Genomic DNA, 27,431 nt, shown 5'->3' on the forward strand with positions numbered 1-27,431 from the left:
TTTAACGATCCTTTCATTCGGTTAATTCAATGACCAAAATTAATAATCTTTTTAATAGCTTTGTTACGCAAAATTATATGTATAAAAATAAATTTATTCATTTTAAAATGCATACATTAAATATACCCAATTAAACTATATTGTTTCATGTAAAATAAGACAGAATTATTGGGGACATAAGGCATAAGAATTTTTCAGCAATGTCTATTTTGATGACATTCAACTGGGATATCCCGGGATTCCTATAAACTGTTCTTAATATCTTAACTGTTAATACTTGTAACGGTCCTATTCTTTTTTTTTTTATATATGGCAAAGGGCCTTAAAATGTAGTGTATTTTATAATACAGTAAAATAGTTTTTTTTGTTGTGCACTCATCATACTAAATATTCAGATTCAGTATATATTACGGTAATTAACCAATATACAAAATAAATATAGTATATAAAATATTCAACAAAATAAGATTTTATATCGCAATAAAGCACTTGAAGTATTAGTACTATCATTAAATATCTAGCTTAAAAAACAGATAACAGGTAACATCAATAAAATTAAATAAAATATAAGGACAACAATGGTTTAAAACAGAGTAACTGCAATAGAAAAGAAGACACACTTTAAGCAAAGTCAAGATATAAAATTATATTGCACTTGAGCAGATTTTAAAACTCGTTGAAGTGAACTCGGAGAACAATGAAACAAATCTATACTGACACTATTTGAGTTAATCATCATTCTACCTATTACACAGTTTTCACCATACAGTGTACGATGTTGTTCAAGGTAGAATAATCTAGTCTGTCTGAGCACTGTAGTAGGAGGAACATTTAAATTAAGCTGACACAACAACTCAGGAGACTGTATTACATTGTTAAGAACCTTGTATGTTGTGACAATATCGCAGTTTTTACGTCGAGTCTCCTACTTTTCAATGTTCAGCAATCTATACATTTCACTGTAACTAATATCAATACAAGGAATATTAAGCTTGTAAGCAATGTATCTTATGAATTTACGTTGAACTTTTTCTAGACACATTATATATTTAGCATAATAAGGTGACCATATACATGAATTCGACTCAAGTTGACTGCGAACCAATGAAAAATACAGAAGTTTGATGGAATCAATACTGTTGAAATCATGAGTGTGCCTCTTAATAAAACCCAACATTTTGTAAGCCTTAGTACACAGGTTTTCAATATTTTTTGAAAAAATTAGTCTGGAATCAAAAAGCACCCCAAGATCACGTATCTCTGATACCTTCTCAATAAGTGAACTCATTAGATGGTACTGATGAAATGGTGGGCTAAAACTCCTGGTAAATTGAATATATTTGCATTTTTTAGCATTTAGGATCATTCTATTGTTCTTGCACCATAGTTGAAATTTGTGAAGATCAGAACAAAGTTCAGGATGTGCCAAGTTACTGACTATAATTCTAAAAATCTTAACATCAGCAAAAAGCAACACATTACAATAATCAAAACAATGAACAACATCATTAATAAAAATATTAAATAAAAAAGGGGCAAGATGGGCACCCTGAGGAACCCCAGAAGTCACTGGAAAAGGACTAGAATAAAAGTTATTTATCTTTACAGTCTGTGTTCTTCCAGACAGATATGACTTCAACCAGGCCAAAAGACAACCACCAATGCCATAGAGTGACAACTTCGCAACCAGGAGAGAATGATCAACCCTGTCAAAGGCCTTGGAAAAGTCAGTATATATGGAATCAACCGACATACCGCTCTCCAAGGCCCCCGACAAAGCTGTTTGGTAGAGCAACAAATTAGTGGTAATGGACCTACCCCTGACAAACCCATGCTGCTTAGTTGAGATTGTTTTTTAAATTTCTCTGATAAAAAATCTGTGACAAAACTTTCAAGAACCTTTGCAAAGTGACAAGCCAGAGAAACAGGACGGTAGTTTTTCACATCATCCCTCTGATCTGTATTCTTAAATATAGGAGTCAAATAATTTAACTTTCATGAGGTTGGAAATCTACCTGTCCTGAAAGACAAATTATAAATCAGCCATAGTGGACGTGCCAAAGCAAAAGCACAGTGTTTTATGAAGACAGCTGGAATACAGTCAGGCCCAGGGCCCCTATTAACATTGACATTGGTAAACTTTTCAAAGACTTTTTTTTGAAAACTTCAGATATTTGTACATGCATTTCATTAATATCAAAAGAACATGCTTAGAACATTGAAAGGCCTTTCAATGTTCTAAGAGAACATGCAATATCAGGCTGCGTAAATTCCTGAACATCAAATTCATCAGGAGAGTAGACTGAAGAAAAATATAGTGCAAATAAAGATAAATATAATATGTAGTATGTAAGGTCTTTATTTAAGCGCTTCCTATAATTTCAGATTTATTAACACAATAAATAGATAAATGAACAAAGATACAGAGTTCAACCTACATACGTGTAGTACTCTTAAGTCACAAGTGACTTTTCGATAATGACTTACCTGTTACTTCCTGGAACAACTCTTTGCAATTACAACAGACCAACAGATTTTAACACACCGTATTAAAATTCTTCTGACAAAGATACAGAAATAGCCCCTTGAAAGTAAAAGATTTTTAACCATTATTCAACTACACTAATATTGTAAAGTTACTTTCTATGTATAGTTTTGCAATGTGGAAGATTAAATATTCTTGGCCGTATAAAAGACATGTGTCGCCGACAAACTGGAAAAACTGCCCAATATGTGGATTTATAACAGATCTTGTGATAATTTCAGAGAGGGATAGTTTTTTGAGGTGTTACTATTTTGCATATTTCTTAGGTAGAATCCTCATTATCGACACTTGCCAAAAACAAACTCAAAGAATGGAATCTTTGATCCTTTGTTTTTTCTATACAACCTTTAGCAGAAGCTTGATAAAGTTGTGCTGCAGGTACCACCCCAGATTCTTGTACCATAATTCAAGAAAGATTCTACTAGAGCTTGATATACTACCTTTAACAGTTCTTATCAATATTAGCTCCCAAGTATTTTACTAAAGTAACAAATGTGATCTTCCTTTTAATTATAATCCACCATTTGGTTAACAAGGTAAGGACATGATTATGATTTAGGAAGGTTCTTGTTGGTTTATTAATTATACACAGAAAGAATTATACTGTCAACGGAACTTGATCCAGGACCATGATTTGGGTTTTACCAGAATCACAGAGCCACCAGCATGACATATAATAGACTTATTTATTGGTGGTAAAATTGTAATAAGACAGTTTATAAAAAAATGTTCCAATAAGAGGTTTCGGATGTTGGTAACGGATAAAATAACATTTTTAGTAACATCCCTGCAAGTTATTTCGGGATACACAATATCTGCCAATTGGCCACCATGACTTCTCCCGCGACACACAATTCTTTTGTTGAAAACTTCTAAATACATTTCTGGAGTTATGTCTCCATGTTTGAGGATTGTTTTCGTAAGCTTTGCTTTTTATATAGCCCTATTAAAAATAATCCAGTGGCGTCAAATCGGATGATTTTGCTGGCCAATTTACGTCCCCATCCCTTGAGATAGACTCTAAACCGTTTGCGCAATAAGTTAAATGTGTCTCATGCTGTAACAAAATGATGTTATCATATGTCACACCATCTTGTTGGAACCACATATTCTCTAAATTCATGTCCAGTATTTCATTCCATAAAAAACTCTAACAGCTTGTTCTTTTTCATTTTCAAAAAAATTAAATGGTATATGGTCCAGTGATATCCTCAACCAAAAAACCGCACCAAACTGTTACACGTTGAGTAAGTATGCATTGGCTTTTTGTGGATTTGCATAGGATTTTCATTGATAGATATTACTAAGCTAGAGTGTGGATCTGTCTGTATACTAAACTAAGATTCTTAAGGGTGTCGCCCACTAGAGCGGAGCGTGCCGGAGCGCATGGCAGCGCGGCGGAGCGCATTTTCTTGCCCATACGCATATAGAGCGTGCTAAACCGAAGCGACGCGGAGCGGCTAGCTGAGTTTCTTCAGTTTGTACAATGCTGTCCTCCAATGAAGAAGAGGTATTTATAATTTCTGCTTTGTGCGAAGAAGCAGAAAAAAAAACAAAAAAGGAAAAGAAAATGTTGGATACATAATATATGTAAAAAACGTAAGACTGAGGGTGAATTCTATACTTTATTTCCTGATCTAATAGAAGACGTAATTAAATTTCATCAGTATTTCTGAATGACGCATGGACAATTCATGAAACTATTAGGTTACCTAAAACCAGAAATAGAAAGACAAAATACGTCATTTCGTCAAGGTATAGGTCCAGAAGAAAGGTTAGATGTATGCTTAAACTTTAATTTAACAGATAATTAAGGCAAGTTAAAGGCAACCTTCTAAAATAACTTGTTGATTCTCATACAAAAAATATTACAAAAAAAATATACCTCTAATATGCAAAAAAACTTAAAAAATACATTTTCTAAATTATAATAAAAAAATAAAATCAAAAGTTTTCCTAAGTTGAGGTATTGCCAATAGCACAGAATCTTGAAAGTTATTTGAATGCTGACGAGATGTTCGTGATAAAGATGAGAGTGGATATGGTGGATATTCAGCTCTATTTGATTGTACATGTTGTCTTTCAGATAAAGCTGCTAATTCAGCTTCATTGATAGCTTTAAAAACTTTCGATTTTTTTGTTAGTTTTCGACATTTCTGTATTTTTTTCTTAGGAGCTGATGAGGTCGATGTAATCGATGGAGTGGGCCGGTGGTAAACTAATATTGATTAAGAATCCTCTTCACTTGAATTTCCGGTTTCTTCCTCTGTTATTTGTATGTTTGAGGTTTAAGGTCTTTCAGTGATGTGTGGAAGAAGGACAGCCATCTGTTGTTCAAGCTTCCAGGTCCTAATTTTTTTTTCAGCATCCCCACTCTTTGTTTTACGAGCTTTAATGGCTTTGCAAAAATTGTCTCTTAGTTTTTTCCATTTATCTTTACATTTTGAAGCTGAAATATAAACATTTTCTTTTCAGATTCTTGGCTACAGGAGATTCATTTAGATCAATTGCATTTTCGTATCACTTAGGAGAAAGCACTGTTAGAGAAATTGTATATTCAACTTGTGACATAATTTGGACTAAAGTACGCAATATTGTCATGCCAAACCCAACAAAGGAAACGGTTGAAAAAGACTTTTACGAACTATGGAATTTCCCCAATTGCATCGGTGCCGTCGACGGCAAACATGTTATTATTGAAGCACCTGCCAATAGTGGTTCGCTATATTTTAACTACAAAAAGACATTTAGTGTCGTTCTACTGGCATTAGTAGATGCCAATTATCGTTTTATATGTGTAGATGTAGGTGCCTATGAAAGAACAGTGATGGAGGAATGTTCGCTTCTCCTAATATGGGAAAAGCACTGTTGCAGTACTCTTTTAATATACCTCCTGATAAAAGTCTTCCAGGAACCAATATTATTGTGCCTCACGTAATTGTAGGCGATTATTAAAAAATAGGCGAAATTAAAGACAATATATCAAAAAAAACTTTTAATTACGCTTGAGCCGAGCCAGAAGGTTATCTGAAAATGTTTTTGGAATTTTGACACAAGTATTTAGGATTTATCAAAGGAGATTAAAAATGAGTTCCGAACATGTGGACAAAGTTATTTTAGCGACCTGTTGTTTACATAATTTTTTAAGGCCTTCTTTAATTTCATTGGAATCAGTTGACAATAACCTTAACAATGATAATCTTCAAAATTTACGACGAGTGGGAGGAAATGCAACGATGGAGGCTCAGACATGGCCAAATGCATTTGCAAATTAGGGATATATTTGCAAATTATTTTTCTTCCCCCGAGGGTACAGTTCCTTGGCAAAATTCAATGATAAACAGAGGAATAATGGATTAAGAACATACTGACAATAAAATTTGTATCTAGTTATAGTATAAGATCCGACACTAAGATCGATCTTAATCAATATGTAGAATAGCATTGACCTGATATCATTTGCCAACCCATCCTCGATTTATTTTTTCATAAAAAAATCTTTCATTACGTCGCTACGTATCGCACATTAGCCAGCGCGCGGCGTAGCACCGCAATCGGCAGCGTACGGCAGCGGAAAAATATACCCAACATAGAATTCCGGTCGCTTCGTTGCCCTGCCGATCGGTGCTCTTCCGACAAGTGAGCGGACTCCCATTTAGAACAATGTATTATAAAAAGTACTTTCCGGCGCGCTGCCATACGCTCCAGCGCGCTCCGCTCTAGTGGGCGACACCCTTTAACAGATTGCAATTTACAATGAAAAAATCGTTTTACAACGAAAAAAGATTTTAATTAATAAAGCCATAATATGGAATAATTTTTTAATATCAATTGGACACTGCAAAGAAAAACGCCTGAAACACCTTTATTTGGGAACCATAACATAAATTTCATAGCCCACCGGATTAATAATTTTATACATGTATATATTTATGTACATTTATACACATTTTTAAAATTACCCTTATCACAGCATAAACGTATGAAATTTTTATAAAAAAATATAAATGAAATGCCATTGATAACAAATCGAATATAATCATTAGTCTATTTAATAATATTGTTTCTACTTATTAGATAAATAGTGGACCACTAAGCTAAAAAGACAACAAAAAATATAAAGAAAAACATCAGGACCCCGAATACTTTTATCATGAGCCACCTGTTTGAGGACACCGTTTTAAAATACTTCAATATCTGCGCGTGTGCCGCTTCTATGTTTAGTTCGGCATCTTGTACGTTCGTATCTATCCTTTCCACCTTGAATAATACAATTAAATTGTATGAGTCTGCGTACACACTCATCTACTGATCAGTGATCAAACTATAAAAGGTTTGCATCCAGTATATGTAACCAGATTTACATTTTAAAACCTTACAAGGGCTTTATTATAAAGGAATTTCAGGAGAAAAACGTTCTAAACATGCATCAAGAAATCATGTAAACAGAAGGGCATTTTTGACGTTTTTTATCTAAATTTTCAAAGTTTATTGACTTTTCGGACAGTTTTTTATAATACCAACATAAATGATATGAATTTAAAGACAATTTTGTCACCTACATTTTAAGCCTAAATTAGTTCAAATCAAATGAAAAGTGTGGAAGTTATTACGCGTATGTCAACACATGATTTTGGAGTTGTTGACATATTTGTCGAAATATCGTCGAATGTCTTGATCCCAAAAGCCCTCATAGCGCTTTTCAATCGTAGCAATGTAATAAAATAATATAAATTCCAAGGGAAAAAAACCGAATGATTGTGAAGTAGATAGGGGAGTGTAAGGCAAAATGGCATATCAGTTAAAATGACATACTTTCCCATTCTACGGAGATTTTAAATATATTCGGCAACACTGTACCCAATTACTATAAGCTTACTCGCCGATGCGACTATTAATAATGATCCGGCCATCAAACAGGGTTGTAGTGCTTGTCAAAAAAAGTTTTTGTTTACACGTGTTGAAGCAGGCAGAAAAGATTAAGGTATACGTTTTTGTCGGTTTTTGGCTAAATATAAATAAAACTGTTCACATTTGCATATAGTTTTGCAACCATTATTGGGTTGTATTTAATGTAGTGAAGTAGTTTTTTAATAGTGTTTAGTTTCAATAGATTTTAATGAAAAATGTTACCAAGAGGCAAAATGACATATCCCTTTGGAAGGCAAAATAACATAGTATGTCGTTTTGCCTTTCATTGTGAATATGCCGCTGATTATTCATTAATACAGGAATTTTGTTTTAGAATGGTGTCTAACTACTCCAGAAAATCTAATCGCCCATCCTGGTCAACGGCAAACATGCAAAAGACAATTGAGGCAGTTCGAGAAAAAAGAATGGGTTGGTTAACGGCTTCTAAGGCATTCAATGTTCAGCAGGCAACCCTGCGAAGGCATTATAATAACAAGAATTTGTACGCTCGTGAAGGGAAGAAAAGTCTGGGAAGATTTAGAAAATCCTTAAATGAAAAAATGGAAAAAGCTTTATTAGAGCACATTTTGTATTTAGAGTCAAAATTTTTTGGATTAACACAAATAGAGTTCCGTACGGTTGCATACGAGCTTGGCGATCGTAGTGGTATGCCACACCAGTTTAACAAAGTGAAAAAAAATAGATAGCAGAGGGTGGTTTCGTGATTTTATGTCAAGACATCCAACAATATCGCTCAGAAAGCCAGAAGGAACGTCGGCAGCACGGGCCCGGGTCTTCAATAAAGAAGAGGTAGCAAAATATTTTCAGAACTGGGAAAAAATAAACCCGACGATGATTTATAACATGGATGAAAGTGGAATAATCAATGTCCAAAAAACTCAAAAAATTGTTGCTCAAAAAGGCAATTAGGGTCACTAACAAGTGGAGAACGCGGATTTCATACAACTGCTGTGATTTGCGTAAGCAGCATTGGTAACTATATCCCTCCAGCTCTAATTTTTCCTACCAAAAAGAAAAATGAACTACTTTATGATGGAGCACCTCAAGGAACGCTTAAATTGTATAATAAACCTGCCTATATGATAAAACCATAATTTTTTAAATGGATTAAACATTTTGTTCAATATGTTAGACCCACTTTCGATAATAAAGCCCTGCTAATTTTGGATGGGCATACAAGTCACAAAGATTATAGTGCCCTAAAATATGCAAAAGAAAATTATGTAGTGGTTTTTTGTTTACCAGCGCATTGTACCCATATACTTCAACCACTAGATGTGTCATTTTTTGGACCTCTGGGATCCTATTATGACCAAGAAGTAACGAACTGGTTAAAAGCAAATCCTGGGAGGACAGTGTCGATGTATCACATTTCTTCACTGTTTGAAAAGGCGTACAATAAAGCAGCCACTGTAGGAATTGCTGTTAGTGGTTTTAGAGCAACCGGTATTTGCCCATTAAATCCATAAATTTTTCCGGATCATACCCCCAGTTTAGTAACATCACTGGTTGAGGATACCAAAAACACAGATATTGAAAATGCAGGTAAAAATTCACCTAACAAACATAATGATGATAAGGATGACAATAACCAACCCGGATGCTCGAAGGACAGTGGCTGTTCAACTTTCGGTAAGATCCCTACTTCGAATAATAACGGAAATAAAATGGCAAATATATCGAAAATAGATAAAATTTTAGAAGAAATACACCCCAAACCTGTAGCTAAGATAGCAATAAAAAAATCAAGAAAGGAGTCTCAAAGTGTTTTAACAATTTCTCCATTTATTAACGAGTTAAAGGAATTCGAAATAAAAAAAAGAGAAAGAGAAGTCAGGAAAAGTAATCGAACCCGGGTTACCAAACAAGTTTTTCACGATTCAGATGAAGAACTTGAACCTTTTGGAAATGAATCAGAGGACGAGGATGATCCAGCGTGCATCTACTGCAATGAAGTTGTCAGTAGATCTGGGTCAAAGGGGCGATGGATAAAATGCCAACTCTGCAAAATGTGGGCTCACACTGACTGCGCAGATGTGTCAAAAAAAAACCAAGCAATTTATTTGTGATGCATGCAAAGATTAGTTTAAGCAAATGTATTTTTTTAAGAGTGGGATCTTTAGAATAATGTTTTCCTTTTGTTCTTTATGATTTTATTTGTTTTCATTAAAAGTTTACTTTATATACATTTGTTTAATAAATGTTCTAAACCGTACATATTTTTTGTTTTGAAATTTAATGTCATTTTGCCTACCTGCCTATGTTATCTTGCCTACACAGTGGTGGGCAAATTGACACTTTGAGGTATTTATTAAATATTTTATTTCTGGTGAACATGACCTGCTTTTAGTCTTAAACTTTTTTATATATAGTTTACATACACCTATAATATTTTAAACATTAAAACAATGCGTTTAACATTTTTTGAAAAAAAATTATGCGGTCTTAAACACAAAGTATGTAATTTTGCCTTACACTCCCCTACATTTCAGTAGCCTGTGTGAACATGAACGAAGTTTAATGTTAATTTCTTTATAATTTTCCAATAAATGTATGTGAGACTTCATAAACAAATTTTTGATAACCTACCCAAGCATTACCTGGGTATGGACAATTTGGAGAAAAACATCAAAAATGCCCTTTTCTTTCAACTTTTAACAGCTGTTTTGCGAAAACTACGACTTCAATTGACACAAATCATATGTTGCAGTAAAGGTAGTATGTGTGCCTTTCGAAATTCACGTTGTTGAAAAAAATGACGTTTACTGTTTTCGAGATTACAGGTTATAACTGCGCGATGGCACAAAAAACTGTTTTTTTGCGAAAATCTCGAAAATGGTTGTTGAAAAAAAAATTATAGTAATTTTCGGTTTCAGCGATCTCAAGTTAGCCTAAAAACAGCTTTTTCGTCGAGGTACATTTATCATATGAACTAGTGTAAATTTTTGTCAAAAAAATTCTCTTGATAATTTGGACGTCTTATTACATTTCAATTTTTCTTACATATAATTTTTATAAATCACCCTCTTTTATCTCATTTCAAACAAACCAAAAGTTTTGTTTTTTCCGATAATATAAATAAATAAATAAGGCCTTTTATTAGATGAAACAAATTACATTTATAATAGCTAATACTTAAACACAATAGTCTTGGCGAAGTCTGGCAAACAAATGCTATTCTACTCAACCATACATACACCTATACTAAACCAAAAAGAAATCAATAAAAAGGGAATCGACACACTGAACTATAAGAGCAAAAATAAACATAAACAAATACGACTTTTGTAGGAAGTAAGAAAATCATAATGGGGCAACAAATTAATAGTGCACAAGTTATATAAGTACAAAATAAGTTCTCTCTATAAAAAAAGAAGGTCACACATTTACTGGACAATTTTGTTTTTCTAGTAGATATTTTTTAATTTAAACATAAGCTTATTGAAACTGAAGAGGTGAAATTCATCGGGAAGTGAGTTGAAGAGCTCGCATTGTAAAAAAAGGATCTCGTCTAAAAAGCAGTTCGAAATTGGGGCATTAAAACCTTCGTCATATTTCTTATATTTACAGGAACTGCAGACCGTCGTGTTATAAAAATATTGCGCAAAATATTAAAATTTCGATCATTTTATAAATATTGATTTTGTAAAATTGCATAAAAGATGTTTCCAAATATTTTCGGTTTAATTTTAAATCAATAATTTTATCAGATATCTGATCGCGTTTTTTTAGATTAAAAATGAGACAAGCGCAAGTATCGTTTTCGTGAAGTATATCAAGGCAAGAAAAATATATAAAATTGCAATACTTAAAAATTGAAAGAATAAGTTATTATTTAACATTTTTCCAAGTTTAAATTGGGCCTGATACATGAAAATTTTTAGCATGTTAATATCCTGAAATCTTTCTGTCTTGTAAGGTTTATTATAAGGTAAAGCTTTTGCAAACATCTATATCTATATTTTTATTTTGAGTGTAAAGTGGGATAAGCCATAGTGACAAAACCAATGTTACATATTCAGAACAAGTATTTGAATATATTAGAAATAAAGCTTTTCATAGTTTAATCACTGATTTCATTACATACTGTCTGAGTCTGTACACATACTTCTCTATTAAAAAATAGCAATATAGCAACTCTTACCATTTCTTCTTGTTCTTTAACCATATGTGCTAGCTGCTGAAAGATACCTCCCAGTTCGACAATTGTGGATTCAATATTTTGCATGGTCTCTGCCCGACTTTGCAGGTATTGATCGGTCTGATCATAAATTAATGCCGCTTGCATCTGGCTTGAAGATTGCTGAGGTATCAAGGGCTGATTTTCCAATGCATTATTTGATTGGTGGTCCTCTTCTTGGAATAAAAGACTAGCTAAAAATTAACGGTTATTACAATGAGAAAATAGGCACTGTTTAAAAAGTGGCATGGCTTACAATGACCAACTGTTGTGGTCCTAGGAGGTGGCAGTCCACCTTGACTAAACTGATCTCTTCGGTTTTTTTGATGTCTTAAGTTTTCCGTCCTCACTTCCAAAATTTGTTTAAAGTCGGTTGACATTGATGCCAACTTAGACTGAAGGGCCAAGACTATGTTACTGGAATGAGATTGTAAGTGTTTGCCATTTGTGGATTGTTTTTGTCTCTTTGCTACATTTTGCAGTTGGGCAATCTGCTGGTTAAGACTATTCAGATCGCTTTTAATTATGTACGTTAACTCTTGAATTTCTGCTGTTTTGTCATCAAAGAGCGATTTTCTTTTTGCCACTAAAAAACAATATCCAGGTAATTTCCAAGAGAAATAGATGATCGCATTAATATGTACAGGATGATAAAAGCTCAAGGAAATTAGAACAATGTCCAAGAATGTGACCTTTTCTTCACTGAGTAGGATTGGTATAGCAGTTTTAAGTGAGATATTTAGTGACTGAGTTGTGTAATGCAATGAACCTAGATGGTAATTGCCACAATTGGTTTAATCATTGCATGAACCTTATTTTTTAGACATAATCACTGATTAAAAAAAAGGAAGGAAAGAAGAAGATTACTCCTAAACCCATTGATTACACAAAGTTCTGAGTAGATCAATGATGATATTTTTTAGATGTTTTATGATTTTAGTTGAAAATACACAGCATTCTGAGTTTGTAGTATTAAAATTAGTTTCAGTTTATGCTAGAACTGCATTTTTGCAACACTACATTGAAAGGGCTTTTTAGAGCATAGAAATTTATTTATGCTTTAACAAAAATATATGAAAAGAATCACTATTTCAAATAGGAGTTTATATTTGTCTAGAGACTTATTTATCAAAACTTGAAACTTCGTCATATTTGACATCTGTTTAATTCTAGTGGAAAACTTATCAGTTTCATGCACATATAAGAAGCAGATCAGATACATTGTATAGTTTATAGTGTGTGAATATGTGATTATTTAAGACTGATAATTGCAACTTTAGATAACCATGAATGAATAAATAAATTTAAATAAATATTTAAGATTCTTTAAGACATGAATGACAAATATTTCTTAACATTTAAAGATTATTTCATTGGAACAATTATAAAAATTAACTTAATTCACTAAGGTGAAAACTTATTTAAATTCTATTTGAAAAATATTGAGTAAGCAGGAATCATTTAACTAGATGTTTTTAGAATTCCATTTAGTAAAGTATTAAAAACAATTTAATAAATATCCACCCTGTGGAATAGTAGAGGTTACTTTATTTCATAAGATAAATAATTTTCTAATACAATAGGAACTGTTGGGTGTAAAAACATTGGGAAACTGGATCCTATAAATTTTTTTGTTGGTCTACACTCTTATGAAGTAAAATTCTATATTATTAAGTGCAAACACATATGGATCTATTATCGAATAAATTGATAAAATATTGGACTAAGAGTTATAAGATACTCTGTGTAAAGTAACCCACACATGGTGCAGAGTAAAGTTGAATATAAGTTGGAATCTAATAATTTTTTTTTAAAACTCTTTAGTTGCATTAAACAGTAAATTATATTAAAATACAGGGTTGCACATAGCAAAATAATAACATTTACAGGGAAATTATTTCAGTTTTTAGAAAGTATTTTAAATTTGGAATTCAATATTTTGTATTATTGACTTTGTTAAAGTATTGTAATCAAAGACAAAGTGTATGCTAAAGGAACTACTATGAAATATTTGAAAATATTGAAATTAATAAATCAAAACTTCAGTTTGTCACTGAAATAAAATATTTAGGAGTACTCTTAGTACAACAATTAAGTTTTCATGGTCATGTAAATTATATTTGTAAAAAGACTGCAAGAAAGTTGGGTTTTTTGGGATAATACCTAACTGCTGCTCTCAATGGACTAAAATGTTAGTATACAATATAATAATTTTACCACACTTTAATTATTGCTTGTCATTGCTTATATCATGCCTTCAGGAACATATAAATTAAATACAATATTAACAAAATAAACTAATGCAAATTGTTCTTAGCTCTAATAAATATACATCTATCAATCAGATGCTTCAATAAGGTCAAGAAATGAAAGAAATTTATTACAGAAATCAACAATTTTCAACTCTCTTCCATTTGGAATAAAAAAGGCAAGAAATATAAAGTTATTTACAAAGAAGATTAAAAATCCATTAATTTAGAAATAAAGTATAATAAATTAAAAAATATTTTTTACTGAATTTAGCAAATTGAATGTATTTCAGTAGTGTTTCTACAGCAAACATACTTCTCTTTGCCCCTACACTAAGCCATGTTAAACTGCTCTCCGCTAAAGATTTTTAGGTTGATATAATCTTTCAACATATTACACACATCCAAACGTTCAAAGTCTTATAAAGTAAAATGGTGATGTTAACTTACAGTGTGTGAGTTTTTCCAGTTTTGCATATGTGCTGGCAATATTTTTTCCAACATTTTTAGCAATTAACATAAACTCGGAATGGCTCTGGATAACCTTAGATTTTTTGGGATCTCTGGCTGCAACAGCTCTGGCTATATTCCTACCCTAAAAAAAAAAATATTTTTTTAATTGGTTGGTCATTAATTAATAAATTACTTAAACTCTAAAGCAATGACCAAGGTCAAATTAATGAGTGATGATCAATAAAGTAACCGGATTGAAATGATAAGTAAACTATTAGTAAGAAGTTTCTCGCTCTCATCCTAATTGCCTCTGTATTGAATTAAATAGGATAAAGAAAATGTCAAATGTGTTTTTGTAAAATCCTACCTGGAGGCTTTGAATGGTATTTATAAATTCACTAGTTCGGTCTTTGGCCGTCATAATGTGTTCTGGTTCTTGATAATCTTCAATATGGTCGTCTAAATAGTAACTCTCAGACACATTGTTAGGGTAAGAACTATTAATTTTAATGAATTTCTCTGTTTGTGTATATGGACTGTCCTGTCCTACAAGGACCTGATTCTCAGTTTCTGAGCCAGTGCGACGTCTTCTGGGTAGCATTGCATTCTTCAGTCACTTTCACACATAGACTTAAGTGTTTCTGCTTGCCCTACCTTCTATATTAATGGGTGAAATACACAGTTACTATGCTAAAATAGATGGGGATGCAAGTCAAGCAAAACTACTTTTTAGGAAGGAAAGTGTATGTTACATATGACAATTTATGGATTGTACTAATTAAGAAAAGGCTTTTTAGCACTAATTCTTCTGGATACACAATTTATTGAAAAAAAATAAAATTAATATTTGAGAACTGTTATTAGGTTAGACAGTAGACACGTCAACAAACTTCCATCAACATCACCTGATAGCGTTGACGTTTGATATAGTCCGGGAGCCCGTGACATATATGACCCCGTCTTAGAACATTGATTAAGTGTATTAAATGCTTTACTAAAGTCCAGAAGACACAGACAAGTCGTTTCCAGTTTCTTATCTTCATTATGTCTTATATTATCATTAATGATTTACAAGACAAGTAGTTGTACTACTGTTTAGGAAACCTAGACTGACAGCCGGGAGTGATATTATGAGAATTAAAAATTCTATTATCTGATTATAAATATGTCTTTCCAAAATCTTGGAAACCATCGGTAGAATATTAATATGCCTTAAATATTTAAGCTCCTTTAAGGTCGGAAACTTTTTTTTTTTTATGGTAAACACAAGCACAAGAGGAAAGTCCTATGTCACTCTTGAAGTGGTGCTTGCGCGAAGATATTTGTGGGCATTTATCTTGAATCGCTGTAGGTTGTATGCGTCGGGAAATATGTGAGGTGGAAGCCCGTTCCACAAAGAAGATGTTCTCCAGATGAATGAGTCCCGATACAGCGACGTCCTTGAGGTAGGCAGGTGGACTCGATGTTGATGAGCCGCAACTGCTAGACGCGTCCTTCTTGCCGGAACAGCCCTGGGTGGAATCAGGCCTGCCAGCTCAGAGGAGCACTTACCGTGATAATAACGGTAGAATAAACAGAGATCAGCCACCTTTCTCCTGTGCTCCAGACTATCCAGACTCTTTGTCAGTTCTGGTTTGTCGATAAGACGAATAGCTCTCTTCTGTATAGAATCCAGCAGGTTTAAGCTATGCTTGGGTGCAGAGCTCCAGACATGCGAGCAATACTCGAGGGAAGGGCGTATTTGAGCCTTATAAAGAGTCAGCAGCTCTTCTGGTGTACACAGTTTTTTCGTTTTGAAAAGCACTCCGAGTTTTTTGGAAGCCACCCTGGCGACCTCGGCAACGTGGTCATGCCAGGACACACTGTTGGTGACCTCGACTCCTAGAAGATGTAAAGATGATTTCATTGGCAATGTTTTCCCTGCCATAACCAGCTCCGGGCCACCAAGGTTAGTCTTCATCGTTAATACTGCAGCCTGCGTTTTTTTAGCGTTAAAATTTACCAAATTGTTATCGCCCCACTCCAAGATTGCTCTAATATCGTTGTTGGTTGAAGCTACTTGTTGCTGCCTAAGATTCTGAGAACTTGCGGCTGTCGTTGGTTTGGCGGACTTAAATGTGGAAATAAGTGTGCTATCGTCCGCAAAGCTGTAGATTGGATTGACAGTGGTTCCTAGCAAATCGTTGATATATGTTAAATAGACCGGACTATAATATTTAAGATTTGGCCTATTTTTAAACCTAAAACGTTTACGTTGCGTCTCGCCGCTTCCTGGTAATGTTTTTGTTCGGTATCTTTATTTTCTTGCATGTTAGTTCTTTTAAGTCGGTCCAACTGTAAGCTTGCCGCTAATAAATATTTTCTTTTACTGATCATCGGGTTTTTATTGAACAGGTTATGGGCCCAGGCACGTTTTAATTTTTGAGTTCAAGGGCAACCTATTGATCGGTAGGTTTTCGGGTCGCGTTTGAGTCGTGGCTTATGTTACAGTTTTTATTGTTTTTACGTTCGAGTCGTATATAAACAAACAATAAAAATACAGTGATGGCGGTAAAATTAGATTGTGGAAATATTCCGAAATTTGATGGGTCAAATTTCCAACTGTGGAAGTTTAGCATTCGGATTGTGTTGAAAGCTGAGAATATACTCTCCATTGTCGATGGTTCGACACCTGAGCCGTCTGAGACGACGACTGCAGAGTGGAAAACCTGGGATAAAGGTAATTCGAAGGCCCAAGTTATTTTATTGTCAACAATAGCACAAGATCAGATCCAGCATTTGATAAACTGCGAAAATGCAGCACAAATGTGGACAAGGTTAATGTCCATTCATGAGCAGAAAACCGAAATTTCAAGAGAACTCCTATGGCAGAAGTTTTATGAATATAGGATGTCAGACAATGCAAAAATTGCCGATCACATTTCTTCGATTGAATTGCTTGTACGACAGCTTAAGGATGTAAAAGAAGAAATTAGTTCCAGTGCAATATGCTCCAAGGTAATCAATAGTTTACCCTCGAAGTATAATGCATTCCGTACTGCATGGGATTCAGTTAGCAGTGACCAGCAAACTTTTGAAAATCTAGCTGCCAGGTTGCTGAAAGAAGAGACCAGAATGTCGAGTGAGGATTCAGAAGTGTCCCGCCTTGCTTGTCAGGTAGAGGCTCTACGAGCTAAACAGAAGCTAACAAAAATAAGGTCAAGCCGAGTATTCAAGAGCTAAAGAAGAATACTAGCTGCAAGTATTGTAAACGCAAAGGTCACTGGGTTAGAGAATGTAGAAAGAGAATACAGGACTTGAAAAATGAGCAATGTAAGGTGTCAGAATCAGAAAGTGCTTCTACATCCAGTTCGGCCTATATATGTGATATAACATCTATGTATCTGTCAAGCTCCAATGTCAAGAAAACCGAATGGATATGTGACTCTGGTGCGAGTCTACACATGACTGGAGAGAAAGGTTGGTTTGCAAAGTTAGAAGCATTGAACGAACCTATGTTTGTTCGAATAGCAAACAATAAGTTAATTTCTGCAGAAGGTAAAGGTGCTATACAAGTTCAGGCATGTGTTCAAGGTCAGTGGTATGATCGCACAATAAATAATGTCCTCTACATTCCAGAACTCAGCAACAGCTTATTTTCAGTGGGAGCTATGACTGACAAGAATTTTACTTACGAAGATATACAACAGGCTATTTACAAAAGCTCTTTCTAAAACTGTTTTTAACAATTTACTGGAAAAGTTGAATTTGTCAATGTAAATTATTATCAGCTTAGAAACAGTCGGTATTAGTTGTATTTTTAATGCTTTGTTTATGTTTATTTTGATTAGGTGTAGGTTGTTTTTTTAAATCACTCTGATGTTGTTAAATCTTAAATAAGTGGGAGTGTTAAATAGACCGGACTATAATATTTAAGATTTGGCCTATTTTTAAACCGAAAACGTTTACGTTGCGTCTCGCCGCTTCCTGGTAATGTTTTTGTTCGGTATCTTTATTTTCTTGCATGTTAGTTCTTTTAAGTCGGTCCAACTGTAAGCTTGCCGCTAATAAATATTTTCTTTTACTGATCATCGGGTTTTTATTGAACAATATATACCAAGAAAAGGGTGGGGGATAGAATGCATCCTTGAGAGACTCCAGCGTTAATGTTAAATTTGTCGGAGAGGTATCCATCGACGGCTACTTGGATTGTTCGTTGTTCAAGAAAACTTTTGATCCAATTCAATAGTGAGGTTTGTATGCCGATTGAGGAGAGCTTGGTTAGTAGTCCCTCATGCCACACTCTGTCAAATGCCTTGGAAATGTCAAGAGCGACTGAGCGGGACTCGCCGTGCTTCTCCATGGCCTCCGTCCACAAGTGTGTGACGTAGGCCAAAAGATCGCCGGTGGATCTAAGCTTTCGGAAGCCGTATTGATGATCCCTGATTAGTCCAGATGATTCCAGAAATCTTAACAGTTGTTGGTTGACTGCTTTCTCCATAATCTTCGATATTACTGGAACTAGTGCAATCGGGCGGTAATTGGAGGGCATCGTCTTCTTACCTTTTTTGGGTACAGCTTGCACTCGAGCAGTTTTCCAGCTTGTTGGAAATTGGCCCTGCTTATACGATGCCGTGAACAGTCTACATAAGGGAGGAGTCAATTCGTCTGCACAACGTTTTAGTATTAGGGCTGGAATTCCATCGGGTCCAGAAGCTTTGTTGGTGTCTACGCTTTTAAGAATTTTATTTATAATTCGTTGGGGAAACGAAATTTCTCCCATCGATGAATTCACCCTTGGCAAATATGGCGGTGTTTTGCCTTGCGAGTGCAGAGTAGAATTGGACGCGTAGAGTTTACCCAGTAAGTTGGCTTTTTCCCTTGCTGTTACCGCGATAGAACCATCATCTGCTGTTAGGGGTGGCAAGGCCGACTTAGCAAATCCTTGACTAACGGCTTTCGATACCGACCAGAAAGATCTTGTTCCATTTGGGCAGTTTAGCAGTTTGTTTTTGATCCTGTTGTTGTGACTCTCTTTGCATTCATCAATAATTCGCTTGCAGCTATTTCTGGAGGCTAAAAAGTTCCTCCGATTTTCGATGGAAGGATGTTGATATGCTGCGTTTTTAGTGTTTACTGCCTTTTTGCAATTTAGGTTGAACCATTGCTTGTTGTTTGATCCGCATTTAGTAGACAAAGGGATATAAGCTTCCATTCCTGCCAAGATCGTCTCTGTAATTTGGTTTGTACATTCTGAGATGTTATTGGTTCTAAAGCAGACTTCTTTCCAAGGGAATGAGCGATAAAATTCCCGAAGATGGTTCCACTCTGCTGATTTATAGTGCCATACCTTCCGCGGCATCGGAGGATCCTGCGTTTTAACCTCCAACTGGCAAGAGACTGTTATTAATTTGTGGTCCGATGTTCCTAGGGGAGCATGTACTACTGATACTGTGTACGAGTCAGGGTCTGAAGCTAAGACCAGATCTAAGAGACTCGCGAACTCGCCGTCTCGATCGGGGATTCTGGTAGGTTCCTCCACAAGCTGCGTAAGCTCGCATATGGTGGCAAATAGCTCAGCTTCTCGTCCTTCATCGTCGTTCTTGTTGCAGAAGCGCAGCCAGTTGATATTGTGAACGTTAAAATCACCCATGACGATGATTTCTGCGCTTGGGTAGTCAATTTGCAGATGGTTAATGCAATCAACCAGGTTCAAAAAGAGCCGTCTATATTGGGTGTCGCTTGGTGGTCTGTAGATACAGCAGATAAATTTCGTGGCACCACTGGCTATTATTTTGAACCACATGACGTCGAAGTCAGCAGGTTCAAGCGTTTCCTCCCGCTGGCAACTCAAATCGTTCTTGACAAATACTGCCAATCCAAAGTTTAGTCGAAATGGGGTGTGTAAATCGTATCCAGGATAAATGAGGTGAACATTTGTTGTTGAAGGTTTCACCTTTGTTTCTGCCAATGCCAGAATGTGAGGCTTATTTGATTGCAGGTGTTGGTGTACTGCATTAATATTGATTTTTAGGCTTTTTGATCCGCCTGATGGACCTCCCCCCGACCAGCCTCCGCCCGGAGATCCGAATGGGAGGCGAGTTTACTTCCGGAAAGTTTTGGTCGTGAGGGCGCCATCATGCATTTACTTTTCTTCTCCATTTCCCCCTTTGGAAACCGGACACATCGACATGGCGGCGAAACGTGAATTCCATGGAACCACTTAACGCCGCCTAAGTCCTATGTGGTGGTATTGAACCGGGCGATGCAAGTGGACAACATCTGCCACCAAAGGGGTTGCTCTTTTAGTCGCCTTTTACGACAGGCAGAGTGTACCGGAGGGCTATTCTACCCCGGCCCTCCCGGGGGGAAGCTAGTGGCTTTGCTAGTGGCTTGATTGTATTTTTTCCACAAGGCAGGAAATTTACCATATTTTCTAAAATATGTATTAATGACAATTAAAAGCAGTTTTTGCAAAATGGTAAACATGAAGTTAAATCTCTTATAGAAAGATAATCTACTGAATTATTAAACTCATTAATTAGTTTTACTAGAGTTGATTCATCTAATCATAACTAACTTATGTTTAATAACATTAAGTGTATTAGCATCATTTAAACTAAGAGACATTTCAGAATTAGTGCTATGTACAATATTTAGTATTTCGTTTTCAGCGAGTAAAACGCTATCGTCTTTTATCACTCACTCTCCGCATATGATGAGGTCATATGTGTCACAGGCTCTCGGACTATAACTTTCTATGCTAATTTATCAGCAATGACAGCAGGAACTATTTTCACATCGTTGCCAGATTCATAAGTTATTTTCTTATTATTGTTCCTTCTTTTGGATATTATCAGTCGAGCAATATGAAGTAAATTTAATATTTTAAATATATTTAGGAAGTTTAAAATTATGGTTATATATTTTCAGAAGCAAGAATAGTTCATACAGCGACATCCGGCAACATCGACCTGTTTGTTAGATTGATAATTTGTCAATGTCAATGCCATCTGTGCCAACTTGTCGACCCAGTGCAGTCAGGTGGCGAATTGTGCAATTTTTTGCAAAAAAAAATTGCTCCAAAGAATTTTTGTTTAGTTTATCATTGTTTTAACGCTAAAAGGTTGATTTGCTTTTATAGAAGTTTTGAACATCGAAAACTCATCACAAATTAATCGGATTCTTTAATAGTGTCAGTCATTCCAAACATTAAAAAACCAGTGAAAAGTTGTGCAACAAGTATTTTCGCGATTTTGTTTTCAAGTAATACTAGTGAATAGGCCTTTTAAATTATGTCTAGCTATCGAAATAATCGAGGTGGTTATTATTATTCTGCAGATAATCGTAGCGCTAACTGGAGCAGTAATTCTGCTCAAGACATCCATGTCCATTCTAGCCGAGGAAATTCATCTGAAAATTATCCTTCTCAGGGAACCTCACAAGGGGCAGTAAGAAGACAGCCATACAACAGGCCAGAATATGGTTATCACCAGCCAGACAGACCTGAAAATTGCTCTGATTTACAGCCAGATGCTCCAGAATTCTATCCATCTGGAGGATCAGAGAATACAGGAGCTGTAAGAAAGAGGTATAGAGACAAAAATACATATGACAATAATTGGCGCTCTTCAAAATCAAATTTTAAGTCACAAAGTTACAATAGTAAACCATCCTACAAAAGAAATAACTTTCAAAATGCATCTTCTAGCAAAAACCAAAATTTCAACTATCAAGAGACTTTAGATGAAAGTTGTAGAGACTCAAACAGTATGGGGGATGTACAGTGTGAAAGAAGATATGAGAACACTCATCATAATAATGGATATAGAAGCAAATATGGTAACTATCAACAAAACTATGAATTTAGCAACAACTATGGCAGGTCTTACTCTAATGGGTATAAAAAACATCAAAAGAAAACCTTTCCAGTAAGTACCAAAACTAATAGAGGTTATAATGCATCTAACCCTAACTCTTCAGAGAGAAAAGCCAATAATTCTGTTGGCAAAGAGAATCTTTTAAAAAGAAATCTCTCCACTGCAGATCAGAGAGAAAGGTTAACAGAAATGATTGATGGAAACCTTTTAGAGTGCATGGTATGCTGTGAAAAAATCAAAAGAGCTGATAAGGTGTGGGCTTGCACCCAATGTTATCATATTATTCACATGAAATGCACTGTGGCATGGGCAGAGTCGTCAAAAGTAGAAGACAATTGGCGCTGTCCTGCATGCCAAAATATTTATGCGGAAGTTCCAAGTCAGTATTTGTGTTTTTGTGGAAAAGTCACAGATCCAAAACAGGACCCCAACATTATACCTCATGGGTGCGACAATATGTGCTTAAGAAAAGGAAAAAATTGTGAACATAAATGTAGCATTTTGTGTCACCCAGGGCCTTGCCCTGAATGCACCATTATGGTTTCAAAGCCTTGCGGATGTGGAGCCACCAGCCAGATGGTTAAATGCTGTACAGATCTTAATTTAACTTGTGATTCAGTGTGTAACAAACTTTTAAACTGTGGTTTGCACAGGTGTGTTGCCTCCTGCCATATTGGACCTTGTTTACCATGTGAAGAGATGATTATTCAGGAATGTTTCTGTGGCAAAACTAGCAGAAAAATTCAATGTAATGAGGAAAATGTTGGAAAAACACATTTCATATGTGATAATATATGTAATAAATTGCTGCTCTGTGGTAATCACAAATGTCAAAAACAGTGCCATCCAGAAGAATGTGATATTTGTGAAACAGACATTGACATTATTAAATCCTGTTATTGTGGTAAAACTGCATTGAAAAATCCAAGAACTTCATGTCTTGATCCCATTCCCTGTTGTGATAACATATGTGGTAAGCAACTTATATGTGGACCCCCCAGCAATCCTCATCTGTGTAGGGTCAAATGCCATGCAGGCAAATGCCCTCCCTGTCCATCAACAACATTGATTCGATGCCGTTGCGGCCATATGGATAAAGAAATAGCATGTCTGAAACTTACAAGCAAAGCAGATGATCAAAGATGTGACAAAAAATGCACAAAAAAACGTCTTTGTGGAAAGCACACCTGTAAGCAAAAATGCTGCATTGAAATTGAGCATATATGTCCACTGCCATGTAACAAACTACTCACTTGTGGCCTTCATAGATGTGATCTCACATGTCATTCAGGACGCTGCCCTCCTTGCATTGAAACCAGTTTTGAAGAAATGTTTTGTGAGTGTGGGGCCAGTGTTCTTTATCCACCCATTCCATGTGGAACAAAACCACCTCTTTGCCAGAAACCTTGTTCCAAGCCCCGCCCATGTGGACACCCACCGAATCATGAATGCCATCCTGGTACCTGTCCTCCATGCTATGTGCTAACTAAACAGTGGTGTTTTGGCAAACATGAACAAAGATCATGCATTCCCTGCAATCAACATAGCTTCAGTTGTGGCTTGCCTTGTGGAAAACCAATGCCATGTGGTAGACACAAATGTGTCAAACCATGTCATGATGATGATTGTCCAGTGCCTTGTACCCAGCCATGTACCACTCCAAGGATGCTGTGTGGCCATCCTTGCAATAAACCTTGTCACAATCCCCCTTGCCCGGAAAGTAACTGCAGACAATTGGTTCCAGTAACTTGCTTGTGTGGTTTGCGGAAAAGCACCAAAGTATGTCTGGACTTAACTGATGAATTCAGGAATATTGAAATGTCTCAGTTAAAAGAAAAAATGACTTATCTCTCATGCAATCAGAGCATAGATTTAACAGACACAACAGTAAAAAAACCATCAGTTCTAAAAATCCTCGATTGCAATGATGAATGTAAAGTGGTTGAAAGAAACAGAAGGTTGGCCATTGGGCTGCAGATTCAGAACCCTGACTTAAGCCAGAAACTTACACCGAGGTATTCAGAGTTACTGAAGCAATGGGCCAAAAAGGACCCAAAGTTTTGCCAAAGGGTCCATGATAAACTCACAGAACTAGTACAGCTTTCTAAACAGAGCAAACAGAAGAGTCGAGCCTTTTCGTTTGAGTCTATGAACCGCGATAAGCGCCAGTTTATCCATGAATACTGCGAATATTTTGGGGTGGAAAGTGCCGCTTATGATGCAGAACCAAATAGAAATGTTGTTGCAACAGCAATTAAGGACAAGTCCTGGTTACCTAGCATGAGTCTTTTAGAGGTGCTTCAAAGGGAAAACGGACAAAGGAAAGTGCCCGGTCCCATTTTATGTAATAGTTCCTCCCACCATTCTGAGACTGTGTCCTTAAGGCTGCCTTCAAGTTCAAAAAGAATTGAGTAAAAACCATAATATATATCAAATTAAAATCATATATGTATAACTTCATCATATGTGATGAATGTGGTAATTTGAATATAAGTTGTAATTGCAAATATGGGATTTAATCATTTAAAGGTGTGCTTAAGACAATAAAAAATGAGTACATTTAAGGATTAGTTATGTTTTATACAATTGTTTTGCCTTATAAATTATACTATGTGTTGGATGCAATAAGGGATATTTAATATGTAATATTAGTTTGACAGAGTGGTTTAAATTTGAAATGCATATATTTACAAACAAAATTGATAAAGATCATTACTTATGACATCATTAAGGAGCAGTGCTGATTATAAAGTGTTTCCTTAACATGTTGTCACATAAATTTAGTACAAAGATTTCTAAGTTAAACCAAGATAAAATTCTGTTCTTAAGCACTTTATTAGCAAAATATGGTTGTTTACTATTATTTTTTTCCACTAATAGTACAAGTTAAGTATATTTACATTTTGATGAGAAAACAGTGTTTAAAATTGATCTTTTTATTCAAATGATTCTTCATAGTTGCTCAAACATGACTCTGCTTGGTAATGTTAATTATTTTACTAAACAAATTTTTGGTTTTAGTTTATAATTAATCAAGCTCACAATAGCTCAAGAGTTGTATAGAACCATCAGAAAATGCCCTGTATGTTGTCAGCCTTGTTATACATTTAAACAGAATTTTTTTTGTGTGTTTAGTGTTGGAAATCCTTGACATTCAATCACTCTGTATATCTAATAATGTTTTCCTATTTGTCCATATTTCCACTTTAGGCAGGTATTACAACATTTCCATAATTCTGGCTAATGTAGTAAATATAGACAAAAAGAAACAAAGTTTGTTTTTGCAGATAAAAGATGTTTTGTTGAAATTAATTTCTTTTATAAGATAAAAAAAGCTTGGACTACAAAATTATGGCTGATACTTTTAAATTTCAATGAGCTCAAATTAATATATCACTAAACCATAATTATGTGGTTTCAAGCTAAGATTGCTTTTTTATAATATGGAGTTGTAGATACCCAGAAAGAGTCATTTCCGCAAAAGAAATGTGCACATTTTGCGAATGTTATATTGTTAAGTAATGTAGCAGATCTTTTGATTATTTTATTGGGACTTTATAGTTTGCACTTAGGTATCAGTCAAATATATTGTTAAGGCAAAGGGGTGAAAACTAATTATTGGGAAGGTTTTTTTTAGAATTACTTTTAAGCGCTTTCATTTCATAGTGTTAAGTATTTGTATACTTTATAAATAAAAAGTTGTTTCATTATCTTAATTTTATTATTCTATTTTTGACCAAAAGCCTGAAAGTATCAAAATTATTATTTTTTTCGATTTAATGACTACAGAATATTTTAAATTTCAAGTATGATTCTTATCTTCAATAAACATTTTTTTTAATTCCAAAATTAAGTATATCATTTTATACATACTTTAACTTAACAAGCGCAAAAGTGATGGCGAAGAAAGCTTAACACAGAAACAATATGCCTTATATCACAACTAACAAACATGCTCAGAATCATCGAAAAAACTTGAAGTAGCCCCATAACAAGTTTTTTGTTTTAATGTAGGTGGCTTACGTACTAAACTTCAGGAATTACATAATAATATTATATGTTCTAACTATGATATCTTAATATTTGTTGAGAGTTGGCTCTCTGATGATTTTTCGGATGCTGAATTGGCTGTGAAATTTTTCAATCTGTTTCGCTGTGATAGATCGTCTTCTAGAAGCAATAAACGCAGAGGTGGAGGTGTATTAATTTACATTAGAGACTTTATAAATGCTAAAAAACTTAGATTACAGTACAATTCAGTTGAGCAATTATTTTTAGCTTGTAATCACAGTACACAGAGACTGTTCCATATCTGAACAGCAACAAATTTAAAAGAAAGCCTAAAAGCTGCAAGCTTGCATGAGAATGGACAAATTCTTGAAGCTGGTGTCTTATGCCGGTTGTCCTCTTTTTATAACTCTGTATACAAACATGTGCATGTGCAGTAGTCTTCTATTATTCATATTAAGAATTTGATTAGCGTTAAGGTACGGTGTTATGTGATCTCATGCAGGAATTTTGAACTCTTTGAATAGCCTTTTTGGTGCTTACAGATAAGGAATCCTCATAAATTACGTCCCCATAATCGAACAAATACCTTTGTGTACTGTGCTTGTAATGTGGGCGGGAGTAGTTTTGTAATTGGAGGGGTGTATATCCCACCTGGGTCCAATACGGATTCTTATGAAGGACATTGTCAGTCAGTTGATATTCTCAGGCAACAATTTTCAAACTCTGAGTTTATTATTTTTGGTGATTTTAATGTCCCGGATGGTCTTTGGGAAAATGATGAGTTTGGAACTGTTGTTAGATGCCCACCTAACTCATGTGGAATAATACTTGGGGAGTTTTATTCTTACCTTAACTTTTTTCAAAGGAATTTTGTGCCAAATGATAGAAATACCTTTCTTGATCTCACTTTTACAAATAGGAATGATCTAGTGGTGAGTGAAGCTGTTGACTGTGTTTTTGATAAATCTGTCTATCATAAGCCTTATCATTTTAAATTAACTTTTAGCAATGGTAAAGAAAAACTTTAAATTTTGTACAGTTCTTCTATGACTTTAGAAATGCAAATTATTTGGGTGTTAATAGTTATTTGTGTGGAGTTAATTGGGACCATGTTTTGAATGTAATTAATATTGATGATGCGGTTTCAGAGTTCTATCATATATTGAATATGGATATAGCTTTGTTTGTGCCTCTTAAGAGAT

The 27,431-nt window shown here is 34.9% G+C and overlaps 3 protein-coding genes across 3 annotated transcripts in view; 2 read left to right on the top strand and 1 right to left on the bottom strand.

The window, feature by feature from the left end:
* The first annotated feature begins 135 nt into the window (after positions 1-135).
* Positions 136-27,431, top strand: part of LOC126744793 (kynurenine/alpha-aminoadipate aminotransferase, mitochondrial-like) — a 411,884-nt gene continuing 384,588 nt past the window's right edge. Inside the window, exon 1 of the mRNA XM_050452353.1 lies at positions 136-139. The gene's annotated coding sequence lies outside the window, so the exon portion shown is untranslated. The remainder of the gene's footprint in view (positions 140-27,431) is intronic.
* On the bottom strand, positions 6,451-15,240 carry LOC126744797 (syntaxin-5). Its single transcript, XM_050452357.1, has 5 exons — positions 14,727-15,240; positions 14,357-14,501; positions 11,914-12,243; positions 11,622-11,851; positions 6,451-6,805 (listed from the first exon to the last, which is right to left on the bottom strand). The coding sequence occupies exons 1-5, from the start codon at positions 14,958-14,960 to the stop codon at positions 6,638-6,640; spliced, it is 1,107 nt and encodes a 368-aa protein (XP_050308314.1). The 5' UTR covers positions 14,961-15,240; the 3' UTR covers positions 6,451-6,637.
* On the top strand, positions 21,341-25,928 carry LOC126744783 (protein shuttle craft). The gene has a single exon (XM_050452334.1). It carries the CDS (start codon positions 21,634-21,636, stop codon positions 24,631-24,633), a length of 3,000 nt encoding a protein of 999 aa, XP_050308291.1. The 5' UTR covers positions 21,341-21,633; the 3' UTR covers positions 24,634-25,928.

The sequence above is a fragment of the Anthonomus grandis genome, chromosome 14 (genome assembly GCF_022605725.1).
Source record: "Anthonomus grandis grandis chromosome 14, icAntGran1.3, whole genome shotgun sequence".
In the NCBI taxonomy this organism is placed as follows: domain Eukaryota; kingdom Metazoa; phylum Arthropoda; class Insecta; order Coleoptera; family Curculionidae; genus Anthonomus; species Anthonomus grandis.

Coding starts and splice junctions, on each gene's coding strand:
- LOC126744797 (XM_050452357.1), bottom strand. CDS start 14,960: ATGCTACCCAGAAGACGTCGCACTGGCTCAGAAACTGAGAATCAGGTC. Junction 14,502..14,726: donor ATACCATTCAAAGCCTCCAG/GTAGGATTTTAC, acceptor TTTTTTTTTTAG/GGTAGGAATATAGCCAGAGC. Junction 12,244..14,356: donor ACTGGAAAAACTCACACACT/GTAAGTTAACAT, acceptor ATTGTTTTTTAG/TGGCAAAAAGAAAATCGCTC.
- LOC126744783 (XM_050452334.1), top strand. CDS start 21,634: ATGTCTAGCTATCGAAATAATCGAGGTGGTTATTATTATTCTGCAGAT.